This window comes from Leptodactylus fuscus, chromosome 5 (assembly GCF_031893055.1).
Source record: "Leptodactylus fuscus isolate aLepFus1 chromosome 5, aLepFus1.hap2, whole genome shotgun sequence".
Taxonomy (NCBI): domain Eukaryota; kingdom Metazoa; phylum Chordata; class Amphibia; order Anura; family Leptodactylidae; genus Leptodactylus; species Leptodactylus fuscus.
In genome coordinates, this window is record NC_134269.1 from 10670233 (window position 1) to 10694012 (window position 23780).

The window sequence follows — 23780 nt, forward strand, 5'->3', positions numbered from 1 at the left end:
TTTGGTTTAATGCATATTGCACATTTTCTGTTAGTACAATAAACCTCATTTCAATCCTGAAATATTACTGTGTCCATCAGTTATTAGATATATCAAACTGAAATGGCTGCTGCAAATACCAAAATATTTAGAACTAAAAATGATTAAGATTAATAGGGGTGCCCAAACTTTTTCATAGGACTGTAATATAATGGTCCCTACTTGTAATATAATGGCCCCTACTTGTAATATAATGGCCCCTACTTGTAATATAATGGTCCCTACAATGGCCCCTACATGTAATATAATGGCCCCTACATGTAATATAATGGCCCCTACATGTAATATAATGGTCCCTACAATGGCCCCTACATGTAATATAATGGCCCCTACATATAATATAATGGCCCCCTACATGTAATATAATGGCCCCTACATGTAATATAATGGCCCCCTACATGTAATATATTGGCCCCTACATGTAATATAATGGCCCCTACATGTAATATATTGGCCCCTACATGTAATATAATGGCCACTACATGTAATATAATGGCTCCTACATGTAATATAATGGCCCACACATGTAATATAACGGCCCCTACATGTAATATAATGGCCCCCTACATGTAATATAATGGCCCCCTACATGTAATATAATGGCCCCCTACATGTAATATAATGGCCCCTACATGTAGTATATTGGCGCCTACATGTAATATAATGGCCCCTACATGTAATATAATGGCCCCTACATGTAATATAATGGCCCCTACATGTAATATAATGGCCCCTACATGTAATATAATGACCCCCTACATGTAATGTAATGGCCCCCTACATGTAATATAATGACTCCTACATGTAATATAATGGCCCCTACATGTAATATAATGGCCCACTACATGTAATATAATGGCCCCTACATGTAATATAATGGCCCCCTACATGTAATATAATGGCCCCTACATGTAATATAATGGCCCCCTATATGTAATATAATGGCCCCCTACATGTAATATAATGGCTCCTACATGTAATATAATGGCCCCTACATGTAATATAATAGCCCCCTACATGTAATATAATGGCCCCTACATGTAATATAATGGCCCCCTACATGTAATATAATGGCCCCTACATGTAATATAATGACCCCTACATGTAATATAATGGCCACTACATGTAATATAATGGCCCCTACATGTAATATAATGGCCCCCTACATGTAATATATTGGCCCCTACATGTAATATAATGGCTCCTACATGTAATATAATGGCCCACACATGTAATATAACGGCCCCTACATGTAATATAATGGCCCCCTACATGTAATATAATGGCCCCCCTACATGTAATATAATGGCCCCCTACATGTAATATAATGGCCCCTACATGTAGTATATTGGCGCCTACATGTAATATAATGGCCCCTACATGTAATATAATGGCTCCTACATGTAATATAATGGCCCCTACATGTAATATAATGGCCCCTACATGTAATATAATGGCCCCTACATGTAATATAATGACCCCCTACATGTAATGTAATGGCCCCCTACATGTAATATAATGACTCCTACATGTAATATAATGGCCCCTACATGTAATATAATGGCCCACTACATGTAATATAATGGCCCCTACATGTAATATAATGGCCCCCTACATGTAATATAATGGCCCCTACATGTAATATAATGGCCCCCTACATGTAATATAATGGCCCCCTACATGTAATATAATGGCTCCTACATGTAATATAATGGCCCCTACATGTAATATAATAGCCCCCTACATGTAATATAATGGCCCCTACATGTAATATAATGGCCCCCTACATGTAATATAATGGCCCCTACATGTAATATAATGACCCCTACATGTAATATAATGGCCCCTACATGTAATATAATGGCCCCTACATGTAATATAATGGCCCCCTACATGTAATATAATGGCCCCTACATGTAATATAATGGCCCCCTACATGTAATATAATGGCCCCTACATGTAATATAATGGCTCCTACATGTAATATAATGGCCTACATGTAATATAATGGCCCCCTACATGTAATATAATGGCCCCCACATGTAATATAATGGCCCCTACATGTAATATAATGGCTCCTACATGTAATATAATGGCCTACATGTAATATAATGGCCCCCTACATGTAATATAATGGCCCCCTACATGTAATATAATGGCTCCTACATGTAATATAATGGCCCCTACATGTAATATATTGGCGCCTACATGTAATATAAAGGCCCCTACTTGTAATATAATGGCCCCTACATGTAATATATTGGCCCCTACATGTAATATAATGGCTCCTACATGTAATATATTGGGCCCTACATGTAATATAATGGCTCCTACATGTAATATAATGGCCCCCTACATGTAATATAATGGCCCCTACATGTAATATAATGGCTCCTACATGTAATATAATGGCTCCTACATGTAATATAATAAGATAAGATAATCCTTTAATAGTCCCACCTTGGGGAAATTTCAGCGTGTTACAGCAGCATAGTAATACAGATACAGGATAATACAGAGTAATATGTTACAGACGTAGACACAGATAAGCTGAGAAGAGAAGATATACCCCTACATACCCCTAATAGCCCCCTACATGTAATATAATGGCCCCCTACATGTAATATAATGGCTCCTACATGTAATATAATGGCCCCTACATGTAATATAATGGCCCCCTACATGTAATATAATGGCCCCCTACATGTAATATAATGGCCCCTACATGTAATATAATGGCCCTTACATGTAATATAATGGCCCCTACATGTAATATAATGGCTCCTACATGTAATATAATGGCCCCATACATGTAATATAATGGCTCCTTCAGTGCCCCACGTGTAATATAATGGCCCACACGTGTAGCATAATAGGTCATTTATAGGCCCCCCCGCTACCATTTTCAATTGCAGTTCATTGGGACCTGTTACAGGGGTGCTGATGGGCTTACAGGGGGTTCTGTCTGTAAAACTGCTTATGTGTCACACCATCTAAATCCAGTATCAGGGTTAGCATCTATCCCAGCCATTTAAAGGGGTTTTCTGGGAGATGACCTATCTTTAGATAGATGATCAGTGAGTGTCTGACACATGGCACCCACCCGATCAGATGTTTAAATAATGCTTCCCTGAACCAACCACCTCATGTTCATAGTCACATTTTACAGCAGCAGCTCAGTCCCATTCAATACCAAGCACAGCCACTATAATACGTACGGCGCTGTCCTTAGTATTCAGTGAAGAAGTCACAGCCCTCACCCGAACCCTGCAGACTCTTCAACCAGCTGATCTGTGGTGGTGCCGGGTTCCAGGTACATCTGGATGACCTATCCTAAAGTAAAGATCATCATTGTATAAGTCCCAGAAAACCCCTTTAATGGATTATGTGCAATATGAAATATTTCCCTACATAGTCGCTGACTCCATCCTGGATTTATTCCTATGCCGTGCATTTCTGTTCCTTGCAGTAATCTGGAGGGATTCCTGGAAGAATTTGCAGATATTTCCAAAGAAGATCAAATCAAGAAGCTGCACGACCTCCTGGGTCCGCACTTGCTGCGCCGTCTCAAAGCCGATGTGTTCAAGAACATGCCGGCAAAGACGGAGCTGATAGTCAGGGTGGAGCTCAGTCCCATGCAGAAGTAAGTAAGGCCGTGGATGGGGGATCTCATGGTGCACCCCATATGGGCCCCTCCTATATCTGCGCTGTGTTTCACAGGAAATATTACAAGTTCATCCTGACTCGTAACTTCGAGGCTCTCAACTCGCGAGGAGGAGGGAACCAGGTATCCTTACTGAACATCATGATGGACCTGAAAAAGTGCTGCAACCATCCGTACCTCTTCCCGGTGGCTGCAATGGTGAGTTACAGCATCTATTAAAGGGGATGTCCAGGAGGTTTTATTTATGGGATTGATGGATGGCCGACAACTGGGCCCCCTGTTCAGATCAGCTATTTGGGACCACTTCCAACACCCGACAGAAACAGATAGCTCCAGTCCCTCTATAACTACGGCTCAGCTGAGCTGTAATAGCGGCTCTCAGCCACTATACGGAGATCGGAGCCAGCCACTGTGTATACTGTGGGCATTGGAAAGAGCTGATCCATGTAGGGCCACCTGTCTGCCCCCCACTGATCAGATATGTACGGCCTATCCTAAGTAGGTTGACCAGGGTTACAAAAGAAATGGCTGGTTTATTTCAAAAACAGCGCCACCCCCTGTCCACAGTTTGCATGTTGTATTGCAGCTCAGCTCCATTTACTCCAATTGGGTTGGACTGCAATACCAGCCATATCTTCTAAAAGTAAGCAGCCATGTTTTCCTTATTCTGTACAACTCCTAAAGGAATTGTTACACTCCCTATGGGTATGAGAGAACTTATCCATAGGAGTCAATTTCACATTTGGGTTGTGAGGTCAGCTCCGTCATGTGGACAAGGCACCGCCTCCCGTGACGTCCTGTCTGCCAATCACAGGGGTTACTTTTCTGCATGATGACCTGTCAAGAGGTCCTGTTTCTCAGGTCAGTGACGTCACATCCATTGGTCACATGACCAATTCAAAGCATATAACTGAGCTGCAATACCAAGCACAGCCACTATACAATGTATGGCGCTGTTCTCGGAAAGTAGTGAAGGGGCTGCAGCAATCGATGTCAAGTCCAATGTGATTGGTCCTCGAGCTGCCTCCATTAGAAAACACTACCATAGAGCCAGGCAAATAAATGCTGTATCTATCTACAATCCACACATATTTACATTCACATATACATTTTGTTTCATGTTCAGGAGTCTCCCAAACTCCCGACTGGTGCCTACGAGGGGGGCGCTCTCATCAAGTCCTCGGGAAAGCTGCTCCTCCTACAGAAGATGCTTCGGAAGCTGCATGAACAGGGACATCGAGTGCTCATCTTCTCCCAGGTCTTGTCTTCATGATACTTCTAAGGCCATATTCGCACCTGCGTGAACAGAGCCTATGAATCTCCTACAGCGTCTTTGCAGAACAGTTGCCACATGTTTTGCTTCTATTGTCCTATTTTTTTTTTTTGTACAAAGTTTTCATGTTAAATCTATTTTTAAAGAATTTTTTTTATACATTTTTCAGATACATATATAAAAAAGTACTACAACCTGAAATTTTCACTCTGACCACAAACCCTAATAATAGACCGACACTTGTCAATTATATTAAACCTATTAAATAGGTTAAACCAATTTTTAAACAACTTATTTTTATATATGTATATTTTTCAGAGCAATTTATTTTTAAATAAGTTCTACAACCTGAAAAATTCACTCTGACCACTAAGCCTAATAATAGACCGATACTTGTCAATTATATTAAACCTATTAAATAGGTTAAACCTATTTTTAAACAACTTTTTTATATATATCAATTCAGATCTACAACTTGAAAAATTCACTCTGACCGCTAAGCCTAATAATAGACCGACGCTTGTCAATTCTGTAGAGGTTTTCTTTGCAGCAGTTTTCTCATTTACATCACAGCCAGGATCACAATAGAAGATAACACCTTTATAAATAACAACACTGAGCCATCATTACATCACTACCGACAATAGATGATGTCACAGCTTATCTCCTCCCTCTCCTTGCACAGAGCATGCCTAGAAAACTCAAGTCTACGGGAGAATTGGCCTCAGTCTATTGCTGCCTATGGCCATGACTATGCTGTAAAGCAGATCACTAAATGCTGTTGACAGAGCAGAGGAAAAGCTTAGACAAGATGGCCGCCCCCATAATCCTGTATAGAAAACAGAACAAAAAAATCTACAATCACAAAATATAAACAGATTGGAAATAAATTGATAGATTTCACTTTCTGATTTTTATATATATATATATATATATATTAAAAAAAAATTGGTGACACTCTTAAAGGCATATTTCAACATTTCGCCCGTTCTCCTGACCGATGGGATCTGAGTGATCAGACCTGAACCAATCTACAAATTATCCCCCTAACCTATGGAGATAACCTATAAAGAGGGGAACACCCCTTTAATGGGGTTTAGAGTTTACATTAGGAGTACCAGTCCTCTTAAAGGGGTTGCCCACTGTCCCAAAATCACCACCATTTTGTCCATGGGCTATGTTTTAGCTTAGCCCTATTCATCTACAAGGAAGGGCATGAGCTGCAATACCAAACACAACCACTAGACAAGTGGGGTGCTGTTTGTCTATAAAAGAGGCAGAGGACAATCTGTTCTAATAGCGCTCATACATGGACATGGAGTAGAGGGAGACATTTTTGGACGCTCAGCACCACGACGATAGTATTTTTGGTTTAGCCTTCCCAGTCACTCGCTCTGTATTCATCCGCCTTCTTTTCGCAGATGACTAAGATGTTGGACCTGTTAGAAGACTTCCTGGACTACGAGGGATATAAATACGAGCGGATAGATGGCGGGATCACTGGCACGCTGAGACAAGAGGCTATAGACAGATTTAACGGTGAGTGTGGTCTATGGCCATGACATAGCTTTACCTCTTAAAGGGGCGTTCTCATTACAGACATTGCATATGTAGGATGGGCCTGAACATCTGGTTAGTACATCAGCCAATCAGGAGTCTCCTTGCATCGGAGTGATCTCTGATCCCAGTTCGTGGACCCAGCTGGCTTGTTGCCGTGGTTGTCTTGCTGACACGTGGGGCTCACTGCTATAGATTTGTCATGTACCTGTGTTGAGAATCCTCCTTTATGTTCTTCTGCTCCTTTTTTGTAGCTCCTGGAGCTCAGCAGTTCTGCTTCTTACTCTCCACCCGTGCCGGGGGTCTGGGGATCAACCTGGCGACGGCAGACACCGTCATCATCTACGATTCCGACTGGAACCCCCACAATGATATTCAGGTAGGTGAGCACTGAGCTGCCCTGAAGTCACAACTTAGGCCTCATGTACACGACCGAGCGTGTAGGCCAAGGGGGGTGCGATGTTATAGCAGTATACATGCAGATGACATGGGGGGGGGGGGGGTTTGTTCCGTTTTCTTTCGATATCAGGTAGTGGGATAGGACCAGTCGTCTCCATGGCACCTTGTAGTGTCTTAGTCTACCTTACAGTAAATTTCCAGTGTCATGGCCTATAGTCACTTGTTGCTCTTCTTGCAGGCCTTCAGCAGGGCTCACCGCTCACTTGTTGCTCTTCTTGCAGGCCTTCAGCAGGGCTCACCGCTCACTTGTTGCTCTTCTTGCAGGCCTTCAGTAGGGCTCACCGCTCACTTGTTGCTCTTCTTGCAGGCCTTCAGTAGGGCTCACCGCTCACTTGTTGCTCTTCTTGCAGGCCTTCAGTAGGGCTCACCGCATCGGCCAGGCCAACAAAGTTATGATCTACAGATTTGTGACGCGGGCGTCCGTCGAGGAACGTATAACACAGGTGGCCAAGAGGAAGATGATGCTGACCCATCTGGTGGTCAGACCAGGGCTAGGCTCCAAGGCCGGATCTATGTCCAAGCAGGAGCTTGATGATATCCTGAAGTTTGGGACGGAAGAGCTATTTAAGGACGAAATCGAAGGTAAGAGGAGCCTGTCCAGACCCAGCTGTCAGAGTGAGAGCTGTGTACCCCAAATATGGGGAAGTAGATGTAACATGCTGCCATACTGTATGCTTTGTGTACCCCCGATTCCTCTGATGGTCAGGAATAACAAGCAATTATTCCCAACTTGGCAGGGACAGTGGCTGTGCTTGATTCACTTGAATGGGACTGAGTTGCGAACAGGCCTGGTGAATGATACATGTGACATCACATGACCTGTGACACAAAGTGGCAGTCATGGGGCTCCGCTGAAACCTCAGACATGATTCGCGGGGTTCCTGGTGTCAGACCTCTGCTGACGACCTCGCCTAAGGATAGGTTATCAAAGACCCAGAAAACCCCTTGAAGCCGGGGCCCACGTTGCGGAAACTCAGCTTTTTTTTTTTTGTTGCAGAGTTTGTTTTCTAAGAAGTTCTTAAGCTTCTCCCTTCTGATCAATCCACTCCTAGCTTTGGCAGCAAAATAGGCAACAAAAAAGCTGCTTTTCTGCAAATCCTGAACGAAAAAACTGCTGTGTGAACATGTCCTTATATAGAAGAGCAGAGATAACAGTATATTAAAGGGGTTGTCTCATTAGGGACACGTCGCGTTTTTTTCCGCACGTTTTTTTTTTTTGCAAAAAACCCGTCGCTTATTTTTGCAAAAAAAATGCAGCTTTCGCCTCCCATTCACTTCTATTGCTTTCTTCAGGCGGAAAACACCTGAAGAAAGGTCATGTCGCTTCTTTTTTCTCTGCTAGCAGTCTACATAGACTAACATTGTATGGAGGAGGATTAGGACTTGGATTCCGCTGTCAAAATCCTCCTCCATGTCCCCATGTGAACTATAGCCCTAAGACTAATCTGGTCTATAGCCATGAATGGAGCAATGATCACACAAGTGCACTGGTGCTCTATACACCTGGAGGCTTTAGGGGAAAATTTCGGTCCCCCGTTTGCCACTATTATTGGGAGACTCAGCAGCCAGGCCGCAGTGATCGGACACCTATCCCCTGTCCTGTAGATAGGGGATAAATGTCCTTACCGGCACAACCCCTTTAATATGGGGTTAGTGTCCACACCTATGACCCACCCACATAAGAGGTGAGTTGCACCCATCCCCCTCCCTTAATCCTGTTCATCCATGATCCCGCCTGCTGCTAGTAGATCAATGGCTGACGCCCAGACACCTCTGATACAAGCAGATGAAGCCTGGACTGCTCTCTGGTCAATCCCCCAGGTCTGGGATCTGTAAAACATGGCCGAACACGTCCTACTCCTCCCAATGTGGGACTAAGGTATGGTCAGCTACAGGGATGTTACATATATGTGTATATATGGCTGAACACGTCCTACTCCTCCCAATGTGGGACTAAGGTATGGTCAGCTACAGGGATGTTACATATATGTGTATATATGGCTGAACACGTCCTACTCCTCCCAATGTGGGACTACGGTATGGTCAGCTACACTGGGTATACATGGCTGAACACATCATACTCCTCCCAGTGTAAGACTAGGTATGGTCAGCTACAGGGATGTTACATATATGTATATACATAGCCGAACACGTCATACTCCTCCCAATATGAGACTAAGGTATGGTCAGCTATACTGGGTATACATGGCTGAACACGTCATACTCCTCCCAGTGTAAGACTAGGTATGGTCAGCTACAGGGTTGTTACATATATGTGTATATATGGCTGAACACGTCATACTCTGTGGGACTAAGGTATGGTCAGCTACATATATGTGTACATGGCCGAATGTCATACTCTCCCAATGTGAGACTCTGGTATGGTCAATTACATATGTGTATACGTGGCCGAACATGTCATACTCCTCCCAATGTGAGATTCAGATACAGTCCGTTACATATGTGTGTACATGACTGAACACGTCCTACTCCTCCCAACATGAGACTCCAGTATGGTCAGCTACAGCAATTGGCATCACACCCACAGATCTAAAACCAATAAGACTTGCCCTATAACCAAGGAGGTTTCTTATTCCCCAATAAGTGATTTCTATCCATTTGTGTTCCTTCCAGGTGATAACAAAGAGGAGGACAGCAGCGTCATTCACTATGACAACGGGGCCATCGCGCGACTTCTGGATCGCAACCAAGACGAGACGGAGGACACTGAAGTCCAGAACATGAACGAGTATCTCAGCTCCTTCAAAGTGGCCCAGTACGTGGTGCGAGAAGAGGAGAAGGTGAGAACCATCCTGCAGGCGTGCCGCCCATCCATCAGGCTACGCAGATTTTCTTGATCTCTTGCTTTGGGTTTCAGCTGGAGGAGCTGGAGCGGGAGGTGATCAAACAGGAAGAGAACGTGGATCCCGACTACTGGGAGAAGCTGCTCCGCCATCACTACGAGCAGCAGCAGGAGGACCTGGCCCGCAACCTGGGCAAGGGCAAGAGGGTGAGGAAGCAAGTGAACTACAACGACGCCGCGCAGGAGGATCAGGGTAAGAATCCACTTTACCCTATAATGCTCTGGAGAAGATTGGCAAGGAAGTAAAACACGACTTGTGGTTGTAGTCTGTAACTGTGGAAACATGGGCTGTATTTTCAAAATCCTTCTTTCCCCATGGCTGTCTTGGCAGCTGACTGGCATCTTAAAAATGGCGCTCAATTGTTGTTCCCTCTTTACAGATAACCAGTCTGAATACTCTGTGGGCTCAGAAGAAGAGGACGAAGATTTTGATGAGAGAACAGAAGGTGAGGGCAGTAGACCCCAACCACTGGGTGCCATATATAGGTGGTATCATGGCTGAGGGCAGTAGACTCCAACCACTGGGTGCCATATATACATAGTATCATGGCTGAGGGCAGTAGATCCCAACCACTGGGTGCCATATATAGGTGGTATCATGGCTGAGGGCAGTAGACTCCAACCACTGGGTGCCATATATACATAGTATCATGGCTGAGGGCAGTAGATCCCAACCACTGGGTGCCATATATAGGTGGTATCATGGCTGAGGGCAGTAGACTCCAACCACTGGGTGCCATATATACATAGTATCATGGCTGAGGGCAGTAGATCCCAACCACTGGGCGCCATATATAGGTGGTATCATGGCTGAGGGCAGTAGACTCCAACCACTGGGTGCCATATATACATAGTATCATGGCTGAGGGCAGTAGATCCCAACCACTGGGCGCCATATATAGGTGGTATCATGGCTGAGGGCAGTAGACTCCAACCACTGGGTGCCATATATACATAGTATCATGGCTGAGGGCAGTAGATCCCAACCACTGGGCGCCATATATAGGTGGTATCATGGCTGAGGGCAGTAGACTCCAACCACTGGGCACCATATATACGTAGTATCATGGCTGAGGGCAGTAGACCCCAATGACTGGGCACCATATATAGGTGATATCATGGCTGAGGGCAGTAGACCCCAACCACTAGGTGCCATATATACATAGTATCATGGCTGAGGGCAGTAGATCCCAACCACTGGGTGCCATATATAGGTGGTATCATGGCTGAGGGCAGTAGACCCCAACCACTGGGCACCATATATAGGTGGTATCATGGCTGAGGGCAGTAGACCCCAACCACTGGGCACCATATATAGGTGGTATCATGGCTGAGGGCAGTAGACCCCAACCACTGGGCGCCATATATAGGTGGTATCATGGCTGAGGGCAGTAGACCCCAATGACTGGGCACCATATATAAGTGATATCATGGCTGAGGGCAGTAGACCCCAACCACTGGGTGCCATATATAGGTGGTATCATGGCTGAGGGCAGTAGATCCCAACCACTGGGTGCCATATATAGGTGGTATCATGGCTGAGGGCAGTAGACCCCAACCACTGGGTGCCATATATAGGTGGTATCATGGCTGAGGGCAGTAGATCCCAACCACTGGGTGCCATATATAGGTGGTATCATGGCTGAGGGCAGTAGACCCCAACCACTGGGTGCCATATATACGTAGTATCATGCCTGAGGGCAGTAGATCCCAACCACTGGGTGCCATATATAGGTGATATCATGGCTGAGGGCAGTAGACCCCAACCACTGGGCACCATATATAGGTGGTATCATGGCTGAGGGCAGTAGACCCCAACCACTGGGCACCATATATAGGTGGTATCATGGCTGAGGGCAGTAGACTCCAACCACTGGGCACCATATATAGGTGGTATCATGGCTGAGGGCAGTAGACCCCAACCACTGGGCGCCATATATAGGTGGTATCATGGCTGAGGGCAGTAGACCCCAATGACTGGGCGCCATATATAGGTGGTATCATGGCTGAGGGCAGTAGACCCCAACCACTGGGCGCCATATATAGGTGATATCATGGCTGAGGGCAGTAGACCCCAACCACTGGGTGCCATATATAGGTGGTATCATGGCTGAGGGCAGTAGACCCCAACCACTGGAGCCACATATAGGTGGTATCATGGCTGAGGGCAGTAGACCCCAACCACTGGGTGCCATATATAGGTGGTATCATGGCTGAGGGCAGTAGATCCCAACCACTGGGTGCCATATATAGGTGGTATCATGGCTGAGGGCAGTAGACCCCAACCACTGGGTGCCATATATAGGTGGTATCATGGCTGAGGACAGTAGACCCCAACCACTGGGTGCCAAATATAGGTGGTATCATGGCTGAGGGCAGTAGATCCCAACCACTGGGTGCCATATATAGGTGGTATCATGGCTGAGGGCAGTAGACCCCAACCACTGGGTGCCATATATAGGTGGTATCATGGCTGAGGGCAGTAGACCCCAACCACTGGGTGCCATATATAGGTGGTATCATGGCTGAGGGCAGTAGATCCCAACCACTGGGTGCCATATATACGTAGTATCATGGCTGAGAGCAGTAGACCCCAACCACTGGGTGCCATATATAGGTGGTATCATGGCCTAGGGCAGTAGACCCCAACCACTGGGTGCCATATATAGGTGGTATCATGGCTGAGGGCAGTAGACCCCAACCACTGGGTGCCATATATAGGTGGTATCATGGCTGAGGGCAGTAGACCCCAACCACTGGGTGCCATATATAGGTGGTATCATGGCTGAGGGCAGTAGACCCCAACCACTGGGTGCCATATATAGGTGGTATCATGGCTGATGGCAGTAGACCCCAACCACTGGGTGCCATATATAGGTGGTATCATGGCTGAGGGCAGTAGACCCCAACCACTGGGTGCCATATATAGGTGGTATCATGGCTGAGGGCAGTAGATCCCAACCACTGGGTGCCATATATAGGTGGTATCATGGCTGAGAGCAGTAGACCCCAACCACTGGGTGCCATATATAGGTGGTATCATGGCTGAGGGCAGTAGACCCCAACCACTGGGTGCCATATATAGGTGGTATCATGGCTGAGGGCAGTAGACCCCAACCACTGGGTGCCATATATAGGTGGTATCATGGCTGAGGGCAGTAGACCCCAACCACTGGGTGCCATATATAGGTGGTATCATGGCTGATGGCAGTAGACCCCAACCACTGGGTGCCATATATAGGTGGTATCATGGCTGAGGGCAGTAGACCCCAACCACTGGGTGCCATATATAGGTGGTATCATGGCTGAGGGCAGTAGATCCCAACCACTGGGTGCCATATATAGGTGGTATCATGGCTGAGAGCAGTAGACCCCAACCACTGGGTGCCATATATAGGTGGTATCATGGCTGAGGGCAGTAGACCCCAACCACTGGGTGCCATATATAGGTGGTATCATGGCTGAGGGCAGTAGACCCCAACCACTGGGTGCCATATATAGGTGGTATCATGGCTGAGGGCAGTAGATCCCAACCACTGGGTGCCATATATAGGTGGTATCATGGCTGAGAGCAGTAGACCCCTAACCACTAGGCGCCATATATAGGTGGTATCATGGCTGAGAGCAGTAGACCCCAACCACTGGGCGCCATATTTAGGTGGTATCATGGCTGACCTCTTTCCCTACTATTTCTTTCACTTTTTTAGGCCGCAGACAGTCTCGCCGACAGCTACGCAACGAGAAGGACAAACCGCTGCCACCCCTGCTAGCCCGCGTCGGTGGAAACATAGAGGTAAGGTCTCAAACGAGCCACGGGAACCAATCGCCAATGTAGGCTCCAATGGTATATACCCTTATGGGAGTTGTGGAGGAGGATGGAGTGCAAGCATAGGCTCAGACTACACTAAGTGCGTTTGTAGTCTGTAACTATAGAGACACGTAGTCTGCACAGTGGCCGTATACACACAGAAGGAAATGTTTAGCTGAGACGATTCACAAGGTTTCTTTATTTTTGATATTGGATTTACTGGAACAAAGAAAATGGTTAGCAAGTTAGACATGCCCTTTAAGAGGCAGAGAAGCATTGCAAATTTATGACTAAATAACCGTATGTTCATAGACTTCACTCTGCCTTGTGTATCACGCGTGACTGTATATACCTCCTCTGCATCTCCTCACAGGTTCTGGGGTTCAACACGCGGCAGCGGAAGGCCTTCCTGAATGCAGTGATGCGCTGGGGTATGCCGCCGCAGGACGCCTTCACCACACACTGGCTGGTGAGAGACTTACGGGGCAAGTCGGAGAAGGAATTTAAGTAAGTGCCCCCCAGATCTGCAGCATTGCTATCTATGCACACGTCACACATATATGTATATACTTGGCACGCTACCGCCTGTGCCGCCATCGCCCATGTGATGATGCCCTTACTCATCTGATGCCGCTCAGGCACCCTGTCTGTTTCCTGGGGGTGGTGCATGAGCCCCTCGCCTCCTCCCTCACACAGACGTATACTATCATCTGCACCAGGCCATACCTTGGGGGGGAGCAGAGCTGTGTCTTCACACCCACCGCCTGGTGCAGGACAAATCTCAGGGGGTCTCTGCACCCTGATATCTCACAGCCTGAGCTGGTCAGGATGCTGTGGCATGTCTGATGGGAACGTGGTATGTCCATGGATTACACCATAATGTCCAGCAGGGGGCAACTTGACATCACTTGTACATAAGATCATTCTAGAAGTGACTTCCCCGCAGGCTATATCCTCATCTGTGTCTTGTACCCTAGAGCCTACGTATCCCTGTTCATGAGACATCTGTGCGAACCGGGCGCCGACGGCTCTGAGACCTTCGCTGATGGCGTCCCTCGAGAAGGACTTTCCCGCCAGCAGGTGTTGACCCGTATCGGTGTCATGTCCCTGGTGAAGAAAAAGGTGAGTGTAGCTTACTAGATGAAACCCCAGATGAGTGCAGGTCACCTGCCCCCATGGCATGTCTCTTATCCTTATTTACCCCCACAGGTGCAGGAGTTTGAGCACATCAATGGACGCTGGAGCATGCCCGAGCTGATGCCCGACCCCAGCCTAGACTCCAAGCTGTCCTCCCGGGCCTCCTCACCTACTATAAAGACCAGCACAACCACTCCAGACCCCAGCCTCACCAACACCCCCTGCACGTCCAAACCAGGTACAAGGGGGCGCTCTAATGATGTGCTATAGGGGCTTCTGTCTGGACTTTACGTTATTTAATATAGGGGAGGGTGCAGAGGATGGGGCTGGGCATCAGGTGCCCTACATTTCTTGTCTCTCGTTCATTTTGTAGCCACTCCAGCACCAAGCGAGCGAGCAGAAAATGGAGGAACCCCGGTCGATAGAGAGGAAACTGACAACAAAGAACAGAAAGAGAAGGATGCAAAGGTAGCAGAGAAGAAAGAGATGGAAGGAGAACACGCCGCAAATGTGCGGGTGAGTGCTACCACATGTATGTACACAGTGACTGCACCAGCAGAATAGTGAGCGCAGCTCTGGAGTATAATACAGGATAAGTAATGTAATGTATGTACACAGTGACTGTACCAGCAGAATAGTGAGCGCAGCTCTGGAGTATAATACAGGATAAGTAATGTAATGTATGTACACAGTGACTGTACCAGCAGAATAGTGAGCGCAGCTCTGGAGTATAATACAGGATAAGTAATGTAATGTATGTACACAGTGACTGTACCAGCAGAATAGTGAGCGCAGCTCTGGAGTATAATACAGGATAAGTAATATAATGTATGTACACAGTGACTGCACCAGCAGAATAGTGAGCGCAGCTCTGGAGTATAATACAGGATAAGTAATGTAATGTATGTACACAGTGACTGTACCAGCAGAATAGTGAGCGCAGCTCTGGAGTATAATACAGGATAAGTAATGTAATGTATGTACACAGTGACTGTACCAGCAGAATAGTGAGCGCAGCTCTGGAGTATAATACAGGATAAGTAATGTAATGTATGTACACAGTGACTGCACCAGCAGAATAGTGAGCGCAGCTCTGGGGTATAATACAGGGTAAGTAATGTAATGTATGTACACAGTGACTGCACCAGCAGAATAGTGAGCGCAGCTCTGGAGTATAATACAGGATAAGTAATGTAATGTATGTACACAGTGACGTATAATACATGATGTAACTCAAGATCAGTACAGAATAAGCATTGTAGTCCTTATACTACCATATTTGTTTTGCAGACTCCCACTCCTCAGGATACGGTGAGTCCATCTTCCAGCGTTGCTCCAGAGAAAAGCGATGAGAAACAAACACCAGAAATATCTGACCAGTCACAGGGGAGACAAGAGCCGGGATCTCAGACCCCAGTGGTGGAAGATCAGAGCGGTGTGTATATGTAGTACTTGTGTAGGGATCTGTATCACAGCATGTCACTTTCCATAGTGCTATGTGACTAACACGTCTATATTCTGATGTATAAATCTACTGGTCACTTCCATCCTTTAGCGCCCCAATCAGAGAAACAAGATGGTGCCACCGAAAAGGATCCAACAGCAGAAAGACTGGACTCTGGACAGGGAGAGATCCCCAAGGGTGAGCCTTAAAGGAGCCATGCATGTTTATACCCTGAGATATGATCCTCTTAAAGCTACAGACTCACAGCTTAGATATGTTAGGAGTTGTAGTGTCAACACATCTGGAGAGCCCAAGGTGCAGATGGTCCATGAGTAGGACGGAGTAAGGCCTATGCACATGAGAGTTGTGGGGGAGGGGGTCTTAGATGCTCTTTAAATCTCAGAACCGAGTAGGTCTAGTCCTATCCTGCTCCTTGAAGACTGATTAGAACGGAAGCCCTCACTGTGGAGGACCAAAGGCGCTTGGATGTCATCGGATCCCCCTCGACCTGCACACTTGGTCATGTGCATGAGGCCTAACATTATAGCATCCATGCTTCAAGATCTCACTCGTAGTATGGCTGGACAGGTCACCCACACTTCTTGCACCATAGTCACCCCAAGCTCTTGTCCTACAATCTTTCAGGACCAGAGGAAGTCAAGTTTGAACGAGACTCCATGAAAGCCAACACTCAGCGGGATGAGACGAGGAACGGCAACGGGAGAAGGGAGGAGAACCGTCCCGAGAGACCACGCTTCATGTTTAATATTGCGGACGGGGGCTTCACAGGTAATGGAAGACTCATAAAGGGTAGACACACTCTTGCAACCAGTTCTTCATTACTCTGGTAGAACCAAAATAACTTAAAGGGATCCTATCATTGGATAACCTGGTAGCCTTAAGAAAGCCTATTCTTCTCCTACCTTTAGATGTTTTCTCCGCACCGCCGTTTGCTTGAAATCCTGGTTTTCTGCGGTATGCAAATGAGCTCTCTCGCAGCACTGGGGGCGGCCCTCAGTGCTCAAACAGCACTGGAGGCGCCCCCAATGCTGCCAGAGGACTCTCCAGCAACACCTCCATCTTCTTCAGGAACACCCTCTCCCTGCATCGTCTTCTATCCTGGGTTTCAATCTTTTAGGCCTCGGGCAGAGCCGACTGTGCATGCCTGGACCACAAGAAAATGGCTTCTTACACAGTAAGATGGTAAACAGCCATTTTATTGTGGCCCGGTCGGCTTTGTCCAAGGCCTAGAAGATTGAAACCCAGGACAGAAGAAGACGCAGGGAGAGGGCGTTCCAAAAGAAGATGGAGGCGACGCTGGAGAGTTCTCTCGCAGCATTGGGGACACCGCCCAGTGCTGTTTGCGTGCCGGGGACCGCCCCCAGTGCTGCGAGAGAACTCCTTTGCATACTGAAGAAAACCTGGATTTCAACTGAACGGCGGCCCAGAGAAGACATCTAAAGGTAAGAGAAGATTAGGCTTTCTTAAGGCTATTCCTACATGTTAGGCAGAAAAAAAAGGGGTATCCAATGATAGGATCCCTTTTAAGTACACCGCTTCTCTACTGATCTATGTGTCTCATTATTATGGATGGCAGACAACTCTGTGCAGTCTGATCCTGCATTCATGTGTTACGGGATCTGACTACATAAAGATGGTTTGTAGTCTCTTACCATGGTGACACATAGGAGCTTTAAACCATTATTGGAACAGACGTGTACACAACCAGCGAGATGTTCTGGGGGTTATTACAATGTGTATTCTGTTTTCTCAGAACTTCACACCTTGTGGCAGAACGAGGAGCGGGCAGCCATTTGCTCCGGCAGACTGAACGAGATCTGGCACCGCCGCCATGACTACTGGTTATTGGCCGGGGTGGTGATGTATCCTCTTAAAAATGCCCATCAGGAAGGACCCTGCGCCTGCTGCTTAAAGGAGCGCTCTGCATTAGTAAAACCACCCCCTAGACTCAGGACGGGGGCAACTAAATCATTAGAATGTCTCACAGCTGAGGGTTTGTTACAACTTTACTTAGTCTAGACCAGTGTAACCAAATTTGCTGCAGAATTTTATTCTAAATAATTTCGGAGACTCCGTAAATCGCGGCGAGCAGAAATTCTATTTGCAGCAATGTGTCATGGGGTCACCGGACTGGAGCTGCAGCTTCAGGCCTGGGATTCCCACTAGAACTAGTCCCATTATCTTCATCCGTGAAATCCTAGCATCCCTCCTTAACCCCTTGTCAGACATGGCTACGCCCGCTGGCAGGACCTCCAGAACGACCCGCCTTTCGCCATTATTAATGAGCCATTCAAGTCCGAAACCAACAAAGGGAACTTCTTGGAGATGAAGAACAAGTTCCTGGCCAGAAGATTTAAGGTAAGAGTACAAGCCCTCAGGGATATAGGGGGGCCCCGGTAGTGGCTGGTACCAAACACAGCGCCACTCATTGTATAGTGGTCGTGCTTAGTATTGCAGTTCTTCCCGTTCACTTGAATGGGACTGACCTGCGATTGGGCCATGGGACTACACATGGCACCAATGCCACTTCATACAACTGGTCTGCAGGGTCCCAGGGGTCGGATCCCCGCTGGTCAAGTGATTAACTCATTAAAAGGGGTTTCCTAGGTCTTGGTTCGATCAGTTTGGGTCTGACCCCTGGCACCCCCTGTAGGAATGGGGCAGCAGGATGCCCAGTGTACGTTCACGCCTTACCATACCCTGTCCCTGCAGTCCTATAGAGAATGAATGGTACTGTACCACTCGTGGCCTGCTGCTCCATACAGACGGGATAACAGGACCCCATTCTTTTAATGAGTGGAGGGCGGACCCTCACCCATCAGACTGTTAACCCGTATCTAATGGATAGGCAATAATTTCAGATTAGGAGCCGCCCTTCTGGAATATTTTACTCCAGAGCTGCATTCGCAATTCTGCAGACTTATCTCTATATCAACAACTGACAGTCATAAACCAACCCAAAGCTAATCCAAAAAAAAGTGAACTGTTCCTTTTAGAAATTTATAAACAACTTCGTCCCTCTTTGTCTTCAGCTCCTGGAACAAGCGCTCGTGATCGAGGAGCAGCTGCGCCGCGCCGCCTACCTGAACATGACGCAGGACCCCTCCCATCCGGCCATGGCCCTCAACGCCCGTTTCTCAGAGGTGGAATGTCTGGCGGAGAGCCATCAGCACCTGTCCAAGGAATCCCTGGCGGGGAACAAACCGGCCAATGCCGTCCTCCATAAAGGTAAACGGGACGCGGGAGGAGGAGAGGAAAGGAGAGAAGGAAGAAACGGGAGGGGGTGTAGTGGCCTCGGAAGCTGAACTTATATGTTCCTTCTTAAGGCTACGTTTAGTCTACATATGGTTTGCTATACTTTGTTTTTTTTGGTCTTCTACTCCAGTCACATCCAGAGCTGCATCGAAAGGCTTACTGGTTCTCTATTCACTGCACTCCCTGCAGCAGAGGTTATGTGAGGTGTATTCTACATCATACAGGCAGCCAACACAATTGTGAATGCAGCTTTGGATGTGACTAGAGTACCAGACAGGTCAGTTGCCAAGGCTTCTGTGATAATCTGATATTCTGTTGAGGACTTTGGCTTTGACCATAAATTATAGATAGAATGATTATCATAGAGCATGGACTCCAACTTGTGGCTAAAGAACTACAACGCCCAGCATGCCCAGTGGCTGCCACAGTGCACAGTGAGTTGTATTTTTGCAATACCCACTCTTTGGCGTCCACTGTCCTGGACAGTGCTGAGAGGGTCTGTTATTAGGGGTGTGGGGTGTTCGTCTGGTGCCGGTGTCTGAGCTCTCCCTCTATTCAGTGTTGAACCAGCTGGAGGAGCTGTTGAGCGATATGAAGGCCGATGTAACGCGCTTGCCCGCCTCCCTCGCACGTATCCCACCCATCGCGGCCAGACTGCAGATGTCCGAGCGCAGTATCCTCAGCCGACTTGCAAGCAAAGGGAGCGAGAGCTCTGCTCCTCCGGTGAGACACCAGGCTGGGATGTCAGCAGAGTGTGTGTGTGTGTGTGTGTGTGTGTGTGTATGCGCAGAGATTGTGGAGTGTAACTCAGGATAAGTAATGTATGTACACAGTGACTGCACCAGCAGAATAGTGAGCGCAGCTCTGGGGTATAATACAGGATAAGTAATGTAATGTATGTACACAGTGACTGTGCCAGTAGAATATTGAGTGCAGCTCTGGAGTATAATACAGGATAAGTAATGTATGTACACAGTGACTGAACCAGCAGAATAGTGAGCGCAGCTCTGGGGTATAATACAGGATAAGTAATGTAATGTATGTACACAGTGACTGAACCAGCAGAATAGTGAGCGCAGCTCTGGAGTATAATACAGGATAAGTAATGTAATGTATGTACACAGTGACTGTATCAGCAGAATAGTGAGCGCAGCTCTGGAGTATAATACAGGATAAGTAATGTAATGTATGTACACAGTGACTGTACCAGCAGAATAGTGAGCGCAGCTCTGGAGTATAATACAGGATAAGTAATGTAATGTATGTACACAGTGACTGTGCCAGTAGAATATTGAGTGCAGCTCTGGAGTATAATACAGGATAAGTAATGTAATGTATGTACACAGTGACTGTACCAGCAGAATAGTGAGCGCAGCTCTGGAGTATAATACAGGATAAGTAATGTAATGTATATACACAGTGACTGCACCAGCAGAATAGTGTGCGCAGCTCTGGAGTATAATACAGGATAAGTAATGTAATGTATGTACACAGTGACTGTACCAGCAGAATAGTGAGCGCAGCTCTGGAGTATAATACAGGATAAGTAATGTAATGTATATACACAGTGACTGCACCAGCAGAATAGTGTGCGCAGCTCTGGAGTATAATACAGGATAAGTAATGTAATGTATGTACACAGTGACTGTACCAGCAGAATAGTGAGCGCAGCTCTGGAGTATAATACAGGATAAATAATGTATGTACACAGTAACTGCACCAGCAGAATAGTGAGCGCAGCTCTGGAGTATAATACAGGATAAGTAATGTAATGTATGTACACAGTGACTGTACCAGCAGAATAGTGTGCGCAGCTCTGGAGTATAATACAGGATAAGTAATGTAATGTATGTACACAGTGACTGCACCAGCAGAATAGTGAGCACAGCTCTGGGGTATAATACAGGATAAGTAATGTAATGTATGTACACAGTGACTGCACCAGCAGAATAGTGAGCGCAGCTCTGGGGTATAATACAGGATAAGTAATGTAATGCATGTACACAGTGACTGCACCAGCAGAATAGTGAGCGTAGCTCTGGGGTATAATACAGGATAAGTAATGTAATGTATGTACACAGTGACTGTACCAGCAGAATAGTGAGCGCGGCTCTGGAGTATAATACAGGATAAGTAATGTAATGTATATACACAGTGACTGTACCAGCAGAATAGTGAGTGCAGCTCTGGAGTATAATACAGAATAAGTAATGTAATGTATGTAAACAGTGACTGTACCACAACATAAGACCACCAGTGACCCCTGTGTCATACTTGCGCCCCCCTCAGGCCTTGTATTGCACAGTGTATCATCTTAGTCTGGAGTGTTCCTTTAGGGGTATTGGACCCACAACCTTGCATTACAGTGACATACGATTGAGGGGGGATATGTAGGGTAATTCTTGAGATATGACCTGTTTGTAAAACTATCAGACTGAATTCTCTCTGCCCTCCCAGGTTTTCCCCCCTGGTCCTTACACCACACCTCCGCTCTTCGGGGGGCATTTCCCAAGCAACCCTCCCACAGCACCACATACTGGGACAAATTATAATCAAATGCCCCTGGGGTCATTCCTGTCAGGTAAGAATATGGCGAGCTTCGTTCTCTCCTTTCAGTCTCTACTTTCCATTTCCATCCTTGTCTTGTGCTCTCCGCCATGTCTTGCTGTGTCTGTTGTGTTCACCTACATGGATGTGCTGGTTTTCTTTAGTTACTGTAAGTGGGTTTCGGTTGCATCTAATCCCTGTCTTAAAGGGGCTGTGCCTTCAAGGACACTTATCCCCTTTTCACAGGGTAGAAGAGAAGTGTCCTATTGCTTGGGATTTGAGCGTCAGGTCCCTTAGATTAGAAAAATGGGGGACCAAAAGTCCCCCCTAAAACGTCCCTATGAATGGACCAGTCCCGGCAGACCCATAGCAGTGAGTGGAGCGCCGGTATTTACAAGGAGGCTTTAGGGGAACTTCCAGTCCCCTGTATTACTAATACCTCAGGCCCCCAGCAATTGGACTCTATCCCCATATCCGTAAGTGTCCTCTCCTTTAAGGTGCTTTTGAATGTGAATCATGGCATTTTCCAGCCGATCGCTCAACCCTACTAGTCCTGGAAAACACTTCTTAAAATATTAAAGCGGAATGTACGAAGAATTATACATTTTACTTGGTCATTTTGGCTATTAATGTAGATGACCACTAGGGGCAGTACCGCTCATGTATTGTCACTTTTTTTTCTTTGGATTTCATGTTCCTTTCTCTAGTCACATCTAAAGCTGCTTTTCAGAATTCTGCCGAGTCGGTCAGCCGTTTGACCCCGCCCATTATCGAGCTGTTACAATGTAACAATCATCCTAGCGACAACAGAAACCCCCATAGAATTGTGAATGCAGCTCTGGAGGTGTCGCATTTAGCCCAGCTTAGTGATTCATTAACAAAAATTTTTTACTTTCCAGCTTCTAATGGTCCTCCCATTCTGGTGAAGAAGGAGCGAGAGATGGATCTAATGGATAGGAAAGATGGCCGATCTGGTGAGGTGATCTGTATCGATGACTGACCGCTACCCCTGCCTGGTGTTTGCTATTAAATGGGAAAGCCTTGTGCAGCTCCGAGGGGAAGCAGTGACAGATAGGACCGGCCTGGAGTGACTTCTCCGCTCTGCTGCAGTCGGTCGTGGCCCATATTCCCGCCTCAGTCTGGAATAGAATGAAGCCTACAATGAATCCTTCCCCATCCCCGCAGGGTGGCGTGGACGATGGGTCTCTTTCTTCGATGATCGCCAGTCTTGTGAGCAAGGTGAAATGGGATCTCTGCCCGCCCAAGGGCGACACGGGCAGCAAAACCCCCTGCAAAAATGAGCAGCGATGTCCGATAGCACTTCAACATCAGTCTCTCTGTCCCTGTGTCCCCTTGCCAATCGCCCTCTGGTGTCTTCTGTTCTTGCTGATGATGTATACCATGTATATATACAAACATACACACATTGCTTTCAGTATACCTCTGCCTGGCCTCGCAACGCCACACGTGGTTGTTTTTATTTCATGGTCCGCTTTTGTCTCCTGATGTACATATAAATTATACTTTTTATTTCAGCCTCTTGGTGTACACATGGGTGTTTTTTTTGTTCTCTCTGTACGGTTTGGTAGGCCTGGGTGGGAGTATGTCCCAAGTCGTTGCTGAAAAGTACTGTAACTTTGACTGCAGAAAAAAAAAAAATTCCTCCTGGTAAGGAGGAGGGAGATGCAGCTGCAGCTGTTCTTATGGTAATAG

At 46.6% G+C, this 23780-nt stretch overlaps 2 protein-coding genes across 4 annotated transcripts in view; both read left to right on the plus strand.

The window, feature by feature from the left end:
- Positions 1 to 23606, plus strand: part of CHD3 (chromodomain helicase DNA binding protein 3) — a 58417-nt gene extending 34811 nt beyond the window's left edge. For both annotated transcript variants that reach the window (XM_075272433.1, XM_075272434.1), the window contains exons 18-40: positions 3509 to 3682; positions 3760 to 3901; positions 4830 to 4961; positions 6398 to 6515; positions 6788 to 6912; positions 7343 to 7574; positions 9627 to 9793; positions 9871 to 10048; positions 10236 to 10301; positions 13563 to 13648; positions 14037 to 14170; positions 14641 to 14785; positions 14873 to 15038; positions 15174 to 15316; positions 16091 to 16235; positions 16356 to 16442; positions 16890 to 17033; positions 18019 to 18127; positions 18491 to 18623; positions 19298 to 19493; positions 20080 to 20243; positions 21978 to 22101; positions 22967 to 23606. In XM_075272433.1, the coding sequence (XP_075128534.1) occupies positions 3509 to 3682; positions 3760 to 3901; positions 4830 to 4961; positions 6398 to 6515; positions 6788 to 6912; positions 7343 to 7574; positions 9627 to 9793; positions 9871 to 10048; positions 10236 to 10301; positions 13563 to 13648; positions 14037 to 14170; positions 14641 to 14785; positions 14873 to 15038; positions 15174 to 15316; positions 16091 to 16235; positions 16356 to 16442; positions 16890 to 17033; positions 18019 to 18127; positions 18491 to 18623; positions 19298 to 19493; positions 20080 to 20243; positions 21978 to 22101; positions 22967 to 23067 (3211 nt within the window). In that variant the 3' untranslated portion in view covers positions 23068 to 23606. The remainder of the gene's footprint in view (positions 1 to 3508; positions 3683 to 3759; positions 3902 to 4829; positions 4962 to 6397; positions 6516 to 6787; positions 6913 to 7342; positions 7575 to 9626; positions 9794 to 9870; positions 10049 to 10235; positions 10302 to 13562; positions 13649 to 14036; positions 14171 to 14640; positions 14786 to 14872; positions 15039 to 15173; positions 15317 to 16090; positions 16236 to 16355; positions 16443 to 16889; positions 17034 to 18018; positions 18128 to 18490; positions 18624 to 19297; positions 19494 to 20079; positions 20244 to 21977; positions 22102 to 22966) is intronic.
- The window catches only part of KDM6B (lysine demethylase 6B), a 456451-nt gene that overhangs the window by 223392 nt on the left and 209279 nt on the right, over positions 1 to 23780 (plus strand). Inside the window, exon 23 of one of the 2 annotated variants that reach the window (XR_012716076.1) lies at positions 22800 to 22809. The exons of the other annotated variant lie outside the window; for it this stretch is intronic. The gene's annotated coding sequence lies outside the window, so the exon portion shown is untranslated. Of the gene's footprint in view, positions 1 to 22799; positions 22810 to 23780 lie in introns of those variants that run through there. 2 annotated transcript variants of the gene reach the window in all.